General features: G+C 41.1%; 1 protein-coding gene across 1 annotated transcript in view; it reads right to left on the bottom strand.

Moving 5' to 3' along the window:
- Slc9c2 (solute carrier family 9 member C2 (putative)) overlaps window positions 1-14865 on the bottom strand; it is a 65987-nt gene that overhangs the window by 46135 nt on the left and 4987 nt on the right. Inside the window, exons 3-8 of the mRNA XM_040739383.1 lie at window positions 14325-14453; window positions 12944-13109; window positions 9274-9390; window positions 7936-8097; window positions 6178-6277; window positions 3586-3729 (exon numbers count right to left, since the gene is read on the bottom strand). Of these exons, the coding sequence (XP_040595317.1) occupies window positions 3586-3729; window positions 6178-6277; window positions 7936-8097; window positions 9274-9390; window positions 12944-13109; window positions 14325-14453 (818 nt within the window). The remainder of the gene's footprint in view (window positions 1-3585; window positions 3730-6177; window positions 6278-7935; window positions 8098-9273; window positions 9391-12943; window positions 13110-14324; window positions 14454-14865) is intronic.

A 14865-nucleotide genomic window follows, 5' to 3' on the forward strand; every position in this document is an offset into this window, starting at 1 on the left:
AGTTTTTCTTTACCTTCTGCAAGTGTCATACACTAGGCCTGTGGAGGTGGCTCAGTGGTGAAAATACTTGCCGAATGTATGGGAACTGGAGTTCAGATCCCTAGAACCCGAGTGAATGCCTGGTGGAAGTGGTGGCCCACCTGGGATTCCAGGCTCAGGAGGCAGAGGCAGGAGATTCCCAGAGTAAGGTGTGAGAATAGCTATACCAATGAGCCCTGGGCTTGACTGAGAAACTCTACCTCAGTGAATGAGATGGAAAGGCAGTCAAAGAGGAGTCTCAAAACCAACCTCAGACCCCCCACAAGCATGCAGGCACACACTTGTGCATACACACTCCACACATACATATAAAACATGCATACATGTATGCAACACACACACACATACACACACACACACATGAACAAACGAAAATTGGCAGAAAAGAATCAATGTGTTTCTGCTTATGTTACAGTTACTTTTCAACTGTGACAAAATTCAGAACCTAACTTTCTTTTCATTGTTTTACTATGTGTATGACGTTTTGCCTGCATATATGTCTGTGTATCACCTGCATTCCTAGTAACCACAGAGGCCAGAAGAAGGCATTAGATCCTCTAGAACTGGAGTTACAATCTGTTGTGAGTTGCCTTGTAAGTTCTGGGAAATACTCTAGGTTCTCTGGAAGAGCAGCCAGTGCTCTTTACCTGTGGGTCATCTCTCCAGCCCCTCAGAATCTACCTTTAGAGAATCTGTACCAAGAGAATATGTATACTGTGCTTTGGAACAGATGGGTCCCCAGCACAAGTAAAATCAGACATGCTTTAGCCTCAGCAAAAATGCTGTGATTGAATAAATGAGTTAGTTACATGTCCTTCCTGCTAACCAAAACACAAACCAACGTAGATTATTTCCATCACTTAGCAAAGAGTCAACAATTACCTGTACACTGTGCACTTAACTCAGGAAAACTCTTCTGCCTCACATCTAGGGCTTCTGAAAAGCCATTCATAATCTTTTGGGCTTTACTACATAATCTTTCCAAAAACTATTGTGTCTTAGTTAGAGTTACTATTGCTGTGGTGAAACACCATGACCAAAAAGCAAGTTGGGGAAGAAAGGGTTTATTTGGCTTTCACTTCAACATTGCTTGTGTCAAGGTGACTCAGTACAATGATGCAACTCAAAGTCTTAGAAGAACAAAAACAAGCCAAACCTAGAAGCAGTAGACAGTAAGAAAAAAATAAGAACAATTAGGGCAGAGATTAATGAAATGTAACTCCTGCTGATGGCCAGACATGGATGGAAAGTCTGGCAGTCTCTCAGGGCATAGCACTAACCTGAGGAAGTTGGATAGAGCAGAGTACTGACCAAAGCCATAGTCTAGAAAACAGCCTTCAGAGACACTATCAGTTTCTGGTATCAGAACAGAACCGACTAGAGAAGGTCACTGCACTTGCCATTATCACTATGATTAGCCAATCACTCCCATCCATTCTGTCAAGGACCAGACATTTATATAAGGGAGCTATACTCTCCCCAACCTTCGGGTTAAAAAGAACAGTATCAGAGTGACTGATTCTGTGTGTGTGTGTGTGTGTGTGTGTGTGTGTGTTTATGTTATGTGTCTCTGTGTGTGTCTCTGTGCATGTTTGTGTGTCTGTGTATGTCTGTGTGTGTCTATATGTGTTTATTGTGTGTGTATGTAACCTCCTAATAATTCTGATCTGACCCCCACGTACATGATTATATAGAACATAAAGTTATAGAAATGAAGTTTTATGTTTGAGGTTATTATGTAATTCCTAAGTTATTACAGGCATATAGAGAAAAACTGCTTCATAATATGCATGTGAGTGTCCAAGTCAGAAACTGGCCTGTGTGCCCAGTGGCTGTTGTAAAGCATTCACAGTGCTCCCAGGGTCTCAAAAATGACAAGTGTGGGAGAGTGATTTGAGCCCAGAAATAAACTTGCACCTACAAATTAAGGTAGGAAGCAAAACCTTACAGACAAAAGATGATAAGAGGGCTACTGATTTAACAGCCATGTGTGTACAGTAAGTGTGCATTAGATGAGGCACGAACTGAGCAGAGTGTGGGAATGGTGCGTTAGATTGCATGATGATGATTTCTGAGCTGTGTGACATGTCTTTAAAGTCACAAGACTGCATTCAAAATAGCATCTTATAAAGCAAGGCCCCTTGGCTGCTGTCCTATCCAGAAGTCACACTGTCATGAGTCTTCATAGGAGACAGCTATCAGGGGCAGGCAATGGCATTCAAGCATTCAAAGCTCATAGAGTCAGGATTTAATCCCAGCTCTGTCTTTACAAGTTGAGTGACCCACTTAGGCAAGCTTCCAAGCTCCCTGCATACTTTCCCTGTAAACTGATGCAGCAGCACCTCTCTTGTCGAGTTGTGTTAGTATCAATGGCTCAGTCCACAGGGCAAGTGCTTAACCAATGACTTTACCATGGGTACGGATTACCACCCATGATGAGAAGAACTTCAGCAAGAGTGAAGCATGCTATTCATCTTGTCCTGTGTGCTCTAACCTTAACCTTGAGTTAGAAGGATCTAACAATACATAGAACTGTTTTCTGTGTCTCGCCTGCACTCAGTAGAATCAGTCAAGACAGGACTGGGACTTTGTGTTTCTATCACTTAGGGGTGATGAGAGTCCTTTCTGGGAGAAACCTGAAAAAGTCCACTCTCCTGGGGTTGTACAGCATGCCATTGCCGAGGCCAAGAAAACAGTTCATGTTTCCTAAGTGCTATTATATTTTCTTCCCTAGACTCCACTGCTTCTAATTCTAACTCCAGGCTTAAGACTCTAAGCTTGGGGGCTGGAGGGATGGCTCAGTTGGCAAAGTACCTGGGGGACAAGAGTGAGGACTTGAGTTGAGTTCAATCCCCAGTGTTCAGGAGGCAGAGACAGGAATATCCCTGGCACCTGCCAGTATGTCCATCTAGCTGAAGCAGAGAGCTTCAGGTTCAGGTAAAGAAAGATTCTGTCTCAAAAAATCAGTAGAGGGGCAGTGGAGGTATCACAGCAGGTGAGGGCACTTGGTGCCAACTGTGAAAACCTGAGTTCAATCCCTAGGACTTACATGGTGGAATAAACTCCTGCAATTTGTCCTCTGACATCAAAACATGTAAATACATATGTGTGCATGCAAGCACATATAAATAAACAAACATGTAGTTTTTAAAGGCTTTAAATAAAATAGAGAAAGATGTAAAGTAAGATATCCAACATCGGGGGTTGGAGAGATGGCTCAGTGGTTTAGAGCCCTGACTGCTTTTCCAGGGGACCCGGGTTCTGTTCCCAGCACCCACATGGCAGCTCACAACTGTCTGTAACTCCAGTTCCAGAGAATCTGGCACCCTTACACCAATGCACATAAAATTTTTAAAAAGTTAAAGTATTTTAAAAAAAAGATATCCAGCATCAGCTTCAAGCCTCCGTATGTGTGCACACACATGCACACATACATATACATACACATATGCACATGCACACGCATACACACCTGAATACATAAATGCACATATACACAAAAATATTTTAAGCACAGCAAAGGAAACTTTAAAACATAATCATTACCTTGCAAAATTCACTGTTACAAATAAGATGATAATGAAAACTAAGGAGTGAAATCTGAAATACTTGATTTCGCCACAGCCAACAACAATGCCAAAGAAACCATATATTAAATGTTCATATGCAGATGAGCACATTATTAAGAACCTAGGATGGATAAAAAGAAAATGACATTTTAACCAATGCACTTTTAAAATATATTCTTCACATTAAAGTATCTATGTTATGCCTTACACTGTTGTCTCAGTGGAACCTGTGGCCTCCATGCTAGTTACAGTCAACATGAAAAAGTATTTTGCAATTCAAAGACACTCAGGTCATTATCGAATCACACCAAACTCATGGTGTGCCTCTCACAACGCAACAGTAAGAACAAAGCAGAGGAATAAAACCCTCTCCAAGCTGGTGATGTGCCAATTTCTCTGGGGTTAACCAGCAGTTTATCTGATACTGGAGCTGCCCTTGCAAGAATGGTTACAAGGAGGCACCTGGGTACCACCAGAGGACAGCTCTTCACCACTTCTGCAGTGACTTGCATATCCCGCCCGCCCCCCTTACTTTGGAAAGCCTCTCTGTCTGATTTCCAGTCTGCTGAATGCCTACACGTCTGGGAAACCTGCTTCTTGCCCTGCATTCTCCATCTGGTGCTCTCTGGTTAGCTGTGACCTCTTCTGAGTCTCTGCAGTGCCGATTGCCTGCACCATATGTTGAACAAGGAAGAGCGATGGGTTACTCTCAGATTGCTTCTGAAAAACCTGTGATGCCCTATGTGCTGGCTTGCTTGAGTGAGAACCAGATCTGCCCTCTACAGGCAGATCTCAAACCCTGCCTCCTTCCAGGGACTGTCAGCTGTTCTGCCCCAAAGCCAGTCCCCTCATGAGGGCGCTCAAGATCTCCACTAGGGAAGAAGCCTTAGGAAGCTCCATTTTAGCTGTGGATAAAGCATGTTGTCTGCTATAAGTAGGACACAGTGTGACTCTCCAAGTGATTCCGATCTCCTGATTCAAGGCACTCAGAGCTGCTGTGCAGAAAAGTAGAATGGAGGACCATAAACCCCAATGCTCAGTTCTCAGCTGTCATAGAATGCTTTTTAAAATATCTCCATAGGGCCTGAAAATGCCTGTGCATATAATAAGACTCTCCAAAATACATAATTTTAGAACATTTGTCATTAGTTTTTTTATATAAACAAGTATGCAATTTAATAAACAATAGCATGGGTTTGTTTTGTTGGTTGGTGTTTGCTTGTTGTTGGTTTTTTTTTTTTTTGGAAAAATATCTTATTCTCATTGTGTCAGGCTTAAAACTGAATAGCCAGGCCATAGCAGACATGAAAAGATTGGTGGCTTAAGTGAATGAAGAACAATTGATGTGCTGGAGAGATGGCTCAAAGGTTAAGAGCACTGGTTGCTCTTCCAGAGGTCCTGAGTTCAATTCCCAGCAGCCATGTGGTGGCTCACAACCATCTATAATAGCATATGGTGCCCTATTCTGGTGTGTAAGCATACATCAGAGCACTCATACATAAAATACAAATAAAATCTTTATAAAAAGAATAAACAATTGAGTGGACACAATGAGTAATTGCAATAATATTGGAGCACATATGCAAGTTCAGTGGCTGCATCAAGCAATAAGCATTATGAACCAGTTAGTTCCAAGCTTTATTCACAAACACATCAAATTAACAAAAGTTATAGGTGCCAATTTTGTTTCATTTTTTCCCAAAAGAAAAAAAATATTGTACCATCCTCTATCAGTGGTATTTATTTTTCTAGGATAATTTAAACAAAAAAATAGGAAGGACATTATTTCTTCTTTCTTTTTTTGCGAGACAGGGTTTCTCTGTATTGTTTTGGAGCCTGTCCTGGAACTCGCTCGGTAGACCAGGCTTGGTCTCGAACTCCTGCCTCTGCCTCCCAAGTGCTGGGATTAAAGGCATGCACCACCACTGCCTGGCTTAGGACATTATTTCAAAACAGCTTTTACATTGAACAAATTTTCACAGGAAAAAATCAAGGTTAGGATGTATTGTCCATGTCTGCTTTCATTTGAGATGAGAATTTCTTTAGTAGATTGAGACTTGGTGTCTGAATTCTGAACAATTATGCAATTTAGCATTGTTTCTCAGAGAAGGGCTAATCTCTTGGCCTGAGAAGACACTGATCCATGCTCTATCCATGAGGAAAGACTGGAAAAGAATTTTACTGGTAATGCACCTCACTGTGACTCCTTCTTTTCTTCCTTCCTTCCTTCCTTCCTTCCCTTCCCTTCCTTTCTTCCCTTTTTCCTTCCTTCACATCTGACTTTCTTCACACATCAGGATGGTGTCACCCAAGTATGACGTGAAGGAAAAATCCCACAATTCAAAGTATAACTCTATCACAGAGACATAGAGGCGGCACTGTGGTCCCTGTACCACTGATTCTTTACTCAGAATAAGAATATCAATAATGTTGATCATTGTTGGCACATTAAGACTTTACAGATAGAAAAATGTATATAAATGGAATTGCATTAGCCTTCTTGAAGACACAACTGCTTAAGCACCAAAATCCTATGAGATCTATACTGAATACACAGCAGAGAACTCACTTAGTAATTATGAATTCCATCCTCGGTTTAAAGCTTAACGAATCTAAATTCAGGCCCACTGTGATTAAAGCAACAATGCCTGACATTCCGAAATATTCCACTGGGGAGAGAGAAAACTGAGTTAAAAATTAAACACAATTAAATCTGCACACTGGTGTGCGATGAGAAAAGAATCATGGGAAAGCTGAAAGTAGTGTTTCTTGTTTAGAATGTCACTTCAAGGGATTGGCCTAATGCTGTGGATCAGGAAACAGCAAGGTATCTTCTGTAATGGGCCATATAATAAATAACTAGCCATTGTGAGCCAGAGGGGACCTGTCACTGCTGCTTACCTTAGCTATTATTCTGTAAAAGAAGCCAGAGATAGCATGCAAACAAGTAAATGACTAACCAACCAAACACTGTGGGCTCTCAACTTCGTATGATCTTCTTCTCCACGAGATTTTTTTTCTTTTATTCTGCTCTTTTTACAAAGCTGTTTTTAGCTAAGAGCAGATTTGACCCAGTTTGCCAACTCTACATCATCATCGAGGATAGGGTTGGTAGGGAAAGTAGTTAGGTAATCTCCGCTCAGCACCTCAGGGACAGGAATTGTGTGCCAAGATTGCTGAGGGAACTCACAGCTTCCTGGAGCTTTTGCCTTCCCGCCCCCACTCTGCCCCATCCCCGACTAAAGGGTAATTCACTGGACTCTAAATATTGAAACCTAGTCTACAAGGTCACTGATTGATGAAGTCTATCTGGGGTCTTCTTGCTCAAAAACTCTTTGATAAGGAATATTGGCTTATTCAATCATCATGGCAGGCAGTTGACAAACTCTAAGCTTGGCTGAAAAGAGGCAAAACAGAGAGCAAGAGCTGACTATGAGCCCCACTCATGCTCCAGAGGCTCAGGATCTGGTAGGGAGAGGGAAAGATGGAACGGAATCTTCTTTGAAGATGAGGAATTCATCCACAAAACTTTGACAGAGAAGAAAAGAAAATTAGAGGAAATGAGCCCTCTGTCCATGTTTTCTCCAGTTTGACTGGCTCAGGGCAGTGAGCAATCACTAGGTGGCCACATATCAATAGGGAAAACAGTGCTTTTCCATAACTGGGCATGTGGAGATCTGAGTTCTTAGTTGGCTGAAGTTGCTCCACTGAATGAGATGAGAGCAAACGCAGTGTGGCCTTAGTTACTCTGGCTCGTGGGAACTGTAACACTTCAAGTCCCAATCTTACAGAACTGAGATAACTTGAAGGCCCACACGGGCGGGACACTATCACTCCTGCAGTTGTCTGGCCCCAGCTTCTCTTCGTTCAGAAGCACTCGACCTCTCCCTTCCCTTTTCTGCCTTCTAGATTGAGGAAAAGCTTGGCATCTCAACAGTCTTCCCGGCTTACTAAGTGAGCTGGGAAAGACGTCAGGAACTTCTCTGCCAGCTTTCCCATTTTACAGGTGAGCTGCCAAAGAATCAGAACAGAAACGAACTCATGTTCTCGTAGGGGCCCGCTAGGGGCTGCCTATAGGGTTAGAGAATAGAGCGCAAAGGGGTGGGAGTGCAAAGAGGAAGGGACATGGAGTTTACGATAAAGCGGATACTAAGAGAGGGCAGGAGAGAACTGGAGATGACTGAGAGGTCATGTGACAAAACAGAAGGGAGGCCACAAAGAGGCGGAAGTGGTTGTGGAAAAGCATGTGGAGTAAGGAACAGGGCAAACCCAAGATTCATCGTCTGCTTTCCCGGAGGACAGCAGGTTTTGCACTCGTCTGCCTTACCAAGGTAGAAAGTCATGTACACCAGCGAAAAGCAGAGAACAACGTTAGTCAGCGTGTTGCTAAAAAGGTCGGTCAATATAATCTGAATGATTCTTGTACACCAATATCCACATATTGCGCTTCCAAAGATATCAAAGCTGAGCCCAATGATTACATGTAACTCTAAAAATAAACGAGAGAAGGAGAGAAAGAAAAACTTGGGTTTAACGTCTTGGGTTTTGTTTGTTTTTCACTGGTAGCACTTGGGTTTGTTCTTCAGGCTTGTGAACAGGGTGCCTGTTCTTCAGCAGAGAGTGCCAGGCGGAAGTCCGAAAAGGGGGCTATCCTTCTGGGTCAGTCTACAACTTAGCCTTGATTTCTCCAGGGATGTAAACAAACTCCCACCCACACTCTTGTCAATCCCATTGGAACCTTGGGTCACACACAAAAAGACATTAAATAGAGGAGCTAGTTGAAAAGAAGAGTAATGGGAGTGATAAAGATTCAAGAGAGACTGATAAGGGTGAATATAAGTGAAATATATTATGCAAATGTCATAGTGAAACTCATTTTACACATAATTAGTATCTGCCAATAAATCATTTCTAAATTGTCTACCCAAATTACCATCGCTCCTTCATTGAGAAGCACTGCAAATGTCTCCTTTTCCACCAACATGTCTTTCTGCTTAGGCCTTCCCACCCTCCTCTTACAGCTATCACAAATACATTGCAGAAGGACACTTTTCCCTTCAGGCTATGATTTGATTTTCCTCTTTCTTCTCTAGCTACTAGTACAACATCTAGAAACCTGTCAAGGAAATATATTCCACATCCCAGTGATCATTAGCCACACAAATCCAGCTATTGTCATTCTAGGGTTGTTCTATCAGTACTAGATGAATAGTCTGTTTTCATCACCAAATCCATGACAAGTCAACTCTTAACATCCACTGGCTGAAAAACATAATGATCCTAATGCAAGAGATAACCTAAGCCAGATGACGTAATGTGTATATGTGCATGCATGCTAGGAGAGAGAAATAAAGAGTTTATTATTATTATTATTTGAATTATTTCTTTTCTGTTTTGAGTGTACAAAATCATATCATTTCCCCCTTCCTTTTTCTCTCTCCAGGTCTCCCACATACACCTGTCTGCATTTTGCTAATCATAAAATGTACACTTTGTCCTTTAGTGATCGATAAAAATGCAAAGATGGTAGGTATTTTCTTGTTATCTAACTTATCATTTTAATTGGTCCAAGATCAATGTACAGAGAAAGATACAAAGAGGAATGCACTTTCATTTCAATAAGTATGATTTTAGAAAATATGCAGGCAAAACGCAATGATCTTACCCTTGAACATGGAAACGTTAGTTGTATGGCCCCGAAATATTCCAAAGAAAATGCATGTGAAACTACAAATGATCAGTGACTCCCCTCTGATGATATCAGTGTACATCTTAGAAACACCTAGGAATGGAAACAGAGAGTAAAATTTAATGTGGTGCTCTTGCATAGAAAAGAGAGAAAAGCTAAACATGCTAGAAAAAAAAAAGACAGAAGGCGATCATGACTGGCATGAATCTGTGAAGCAATCACAGAAACACTTTTTAGATTTTGTACTAAGCCTTCTGAATTTTCAGGTGCAAAGGAACATAACAGGAGCACCCCTTGTTTTGCCCTGTCCTAGTTTCGTTTCTGTTGCTGTGATTTATATATACATATATATATACATATACATACACACACACATATATATATATATATATATATATATATATCCTGACAAAAAGCAACTTACAAGACAAAGGGTTTATGAGACAGATCCCCTGCCTAGGGAATCGTATCACCCACATTCGATTGCTATAACAATTAATTCATAATCAAGGCAACCCTCCCCCACATATGTCTACAGGCCAACTTTATTAGGCAATCCCACATTGATACTCTCTTCTCAGGTGTCTCTAGGTTATGACAAGTTGGCAATTAAAGCCAACCTTTAGATGTCCACTGCCTCAAATATTTGTTCCGTTCCTTTTCCTTTATGTTTGTATATATATGGATCCGGTTACCTATATGTATTCACACCTGTGCACATGGACACATGTAAGAAGGGTCTGAGGTTGACATTAACTATCTTCCTCAATCACTGTCCCCTCACATATTGAGGCAAAGTCTTTCATTGATCCCAGTGTGCTCTGTTTCAGCTAGTCTGGCTTGCCGGCTTGCTCCAGGGTTCTTTGTCTCTGCTCTCCCCAAACTGGGATTACAGGGCAACCACGGCATCTACCTGGCTTTGAAGTGGGTGCTGAATGATCACAACTGCTGTCCTCATGCTTGTGTGGCAAATGCTTTATCTGCTGAGCCTTCTACCCTCCTTGCCTGAAACATTTTTAAGCTTCTGGATGAGACAGATCTTAGGATACCACATCAGAGCCCAGAAAAAGCTAGTTTTAGGAAAGTGCAAAATAGCCAGATGTTTGTGACATATACCTTTAATCCCAGAACTGGGGAGACAGAGGCAGGAAGGTCTCTGTTGAGTTTTAGGCCAGCTTGGTCTACATAGTGGGTGAGTTCCAGAAAAGTCAGAACTACAAACAGAAACCCTGTCTCAAAAGGAAAAAGGAAAGAAGGGAGGAAGGGAGGGAGGGAAGAGTATAAAATATAATAGAGCAATTTTGCATACATGGATGTTTGTATATGAATGTTCAGTATTATTCACAACAATTTGGTGTGTTTGTCAGATAATGAGTAAGTAAATGCAGGCAGGTACATCCCTCAAGCAGGACATTTTCCCTCCACAGAAAGGAATGCTGATCCAGTTACAGCACAATGAACCTTGAGAACCTTGTAAGTGAAAGACGCCAGACACAAAGACTGACCTGGCATGACTGTCACACTACTCTCCATCATTTCAGTTCTCTAAGGCCAACTGTGGTCCCAAAACAGAAAATGAAAAATTTCAGAAATAAACAATTCATGGGTTTTAAAATAGCTAATTACAATATATTGTTTTAATTTTTCTAGTTGGTTATTAGATATTGTTGTTACCTTCTTAATGAGGCTAATTTACAAAGTAAGTATTCTCATAGATGAATCTGTAAGACAAAGCAGTATATCTAGGACTGCAAACTATCTGTAGTTTCAGACAAGCGCCAAGAGTCTTGGAACATTGTATGGTTTGATTCAAGCTATGTCCAGAGTAGACAAACCCTCAGGTTAGTAGTTGCCAGGGGCTTAGGTAGATCAAATTCCACATCTCAACTTCCATCTGATACAATCTCTTTTTGCCTGGAGGTTCCTTTTAACATTTGCTGTGTTACAAGTCAGTAAATGAGAAATCCATATTTGAGAACGCCTCTATTTCACCTTCACTTCAAGATACTGAGTGAAGAAGTCTAACCTGATAGTCCTTTTCTTCTAATGCTCTAAAATAAAATGTTGCCATGATGTCTTTAGGTTGCATCTTCATGTTTCTATAATTGTTATTATATAATAAGCATCTTTTCCATTTCCTGGGGCTGCTATTGAGGGTTTTGTTCTGTATCATTGATTTTCAAGGATTTTATTTTAATTTACTGTGGTATGGTTTTGTTTTTCTTAGACTTGGGAAAAATTTTGGAAGTATTTGAAACTTTGAGTTTTTACCAAGTTAAGAGCTTTTTATTCATTATTCATTCATAGATCCCTTCTATCTGCCACCTTAGGGGATTCATATGTTGAGTCCCCTGTGTTTGTCCCACAGCTCATCAAAGCTCAGTTTTTCCCAGTCTGTTTCTCTCATTGGTTCTGAATAGTTCCCATTGCTGTGTCTTCAAGTTCATCGGCCCTTTCTTCGCAGAGCGTTCTTTTCTCCACTAACCCTGTGGTTTGCCTCTCTAGAAGTTTTGATTTAGGCCTCTTGTATCTCCTCTGTTCAGTGGTATACCAATAAACCAGTTCTCCAGAACTGAAAAGGACTGGGTTGGGGATATAGCTAAGGAGTAGAGTTCTTGTCTGACATATGCAGGACTTGGTTTCTAGAACCTCTTTTAAAAACAGAGAAAGAGAAATACCGATTTGCAGGGTTTGCCATCTGTAAACACACGCTGATTTAAAGCTTCTGCCCTGATCCGGTCTATATTAATGTAATAAACACCACAGCCACAAGCAACTTGGGGAGGAGGGGTTCAGTTGGCTTCCACTTCCATATCAGGGTCCATCACTGAAGGAGTTCAGGGCAGGAACTCAAGCAGGAACTGAGACAGAGGCAGGGAGGAGCACTGCCTGCTACTTGATCCCCCTGGCTTGCTCAGTTTCCTTCCTTTATTTTTTAAATTTTATATTAATTTTTAGTTTGCTTTCCCATACACCCTCCTATACGTCCATGTATTTTAAAAAGCAACTGTTAGGTCACACTCAGGAAACAGAGGCAGGTGGATCTCTGAGTTCAGGGCCAGCCTGGTTTACATAGAGAGCTTTGGATAAGACAAAGCTACATAGTAAAACCTGCCTCAAAAAGAAAAGCCACTTAATATAAACCACTGGATAAAAACCCAAACTGATCACATTAAGTGACATCACCATCATCATCATCACCATTAATTACAGAGAAAACTGGACCTGTCTAATGTTCTTTTTTGCCTTGGGTTTTGAAACAATAATAACTGAAAATATATAGTTGATGTACTATCACCATCATCACCATTGTTGTTATTCCTAGGTGGCATATCTATAGTTTGTGTTTTAAGGGAACTTGGTTTTCCAGCTTTAATCTGAAAGTGAAGTACTGGAATGCTTCCACGTGACCTTGGAATGACTCAGAATCTGATTATGGATTGGTACTGAGGTTTGTCTCCAGGGACTGTTTTACCTGCATTGCCTTCAAGTCAGTCATCTATCCTTGAGAAAACAAAGCACTAATCCCTACTCTGCTGAATACACAATCCATGCAAGGAAAATACAGTCCAAAGGAAACAACGTATCCTCACATCTGCCAGGTGAGAAAAAGGAACCCAACTATGAGAGAAAGGAACCAACATACCAATCGTTTTTAGCGACTTGACAGAATGGAGAGGGTCTATTATGCACAATGTGATACTGAAGAGTAAACAGCACTGCAGATCCCACGAATCTTCATTGAATTTCAGAACCACATATGCAATGATGACAAACGTTGTACCAAAGCTAATCACTCCCGTTAGCAAGACCTGTGAACCAATTCATCACACAGTGTCACATCTACCCAAAGATGACAAGACTGCATTTACTCACATTGAAGAACCGTATCCTGGGTTACAGATTATTTTTTTATTTCATTATTTTTAATAATGTAATATTTTATTTTTTCTTTGATGATTTCATGCATCCATACAATTTATTTTGGTCATAGTCTCCATTTTATTCTTTTTCAGTTTGTTCTTTTTTCTTTCTTTCTTTCCTTTTTAATGTTATGTGTATGGGTGCTCTACCTGTCTGTATATCTGTGACATGTGTACTACCATGCTGGTGCCCATGGAGGCCAAAAGAGGGCATCGGATGCCTTGGAACTGAAGTTAAAGATGGTTGTGAGCTGCCACGTGAGTGCTGGGAACCAAACCCGGGGGTGGGGGGTCCTCTAGAAGATCAGCCAGTGGCTTAACTCATGAGCAATGTCTCTAGTCATTACTTTATTATCTTTAACTGGCATCAGAGTTAGAGGATGCAATGTACCCAAAGGACTCTAAATCAACACATCACAGATTACTTGTACATGTCTTCTTACTGCTACACTGCTCAAACCCCACAGGCAAGCTTGCATGCCTTTGACCCTAACAGAAAGAACTTTGTAAATTCAAGGCCTAGTCTACAATAGTGAGTTCTGGGCCAGCCAAGACTATGTAACTAAAAGAAGCATGAATGTGCTGCCCCCCAAAAGAAAAACATTTAAAAATTAAAACTGAATAATAATGAAAACATTAAGCACCAAAGCAAGAGAACACGTAAAAGAGAAAATATAAGCATTGAATATGCAAAATACCATTAAAATGCTACAATTCAATTCATTTTAATTCAAAATGCTAGAAAGAACAGCGTTAAACCAAAATGGGGGAAACGTTCTCTGAAAACACAAATACAATAGTGCAACGAGTGTAATTAAGGAAAACGAGTAATGATAATGACAACCCCAGCCATTCAAAGACACTGTCTGGGCTGGAGGGATAGCTCAGGCGTTAAAGGCTAGGCTCACAACGAAAAACATAAAAGAAGACACTGTCTTGATGAAGCCAGATTAGAACCAGAACCCAGACCCAAATATTTCCCGACCAACTGTGACCTCCGCTTGCCCATGAGCAAAACTGAGATGTTTTTTACTCGGCTCCTAAATGGAGCAGTCCCTCAGAGAACAGAGCACTAATTTAAAACGTGTTACAATGTTTTCTTACCTGCCACAACACATTCTTGACTATGTAAAAGTCCACATCCAGAGAAGCCACAAATACAATTAGAGGTAAAAAATAACAATAAAGTGAAAAACTTGGTGTTTTTAGAAGAGGGTAGACAATTTGGTGCACCTAAAGTAACAAATGCACGGAAAAATCAGTCTTATTTGTGGTGGTTTAGAAGTGGGCCCCCGCCCCAACCCCGCGCCCTCCCCTGTTCCTGTTTTGAGGGCTTGGCTCCAGCAGGTGGCACTATTGAGAATACTTGGATCATGAGGATGCTAAAGTCATCCTTGGGCTTTTAGGATACAGATGCCTCATGGAAGAAGGTCACTGATGTAGCGTTCTAGGGCGTATATTGTCCGGAACCCTGCCTTTCTAGCTCTTTCTGCCGTGAGATGAACAGCCCTTCTCTACCCCATCCTCTGTTATGATGAAGATGATGCTTCACGAACCACAGCCATGGAAGTGATCAAGGCCCGAAAAATATGAAACTATAAGTCAAAATACATCTTTCCTCCTTTGATGGAACTATGTTTTTTAG

This window comes from Mesocricetus auratus, unplaced genomic scaffold (genome assembly GCF_017639785.1).
Source record: "Mesocricetus auratus isolate SY011 unplaced genomic scaffold, BCM_Maur_2.0 Super-Scaffold_100676, whole genome shotgun sequence".
Lineage (NCBI taxonomy): Eukaryota > Metazoa > Chordata > Mammalia > Rodentia > Cricetidae > Mesocricetus > Mesocricetus auratus.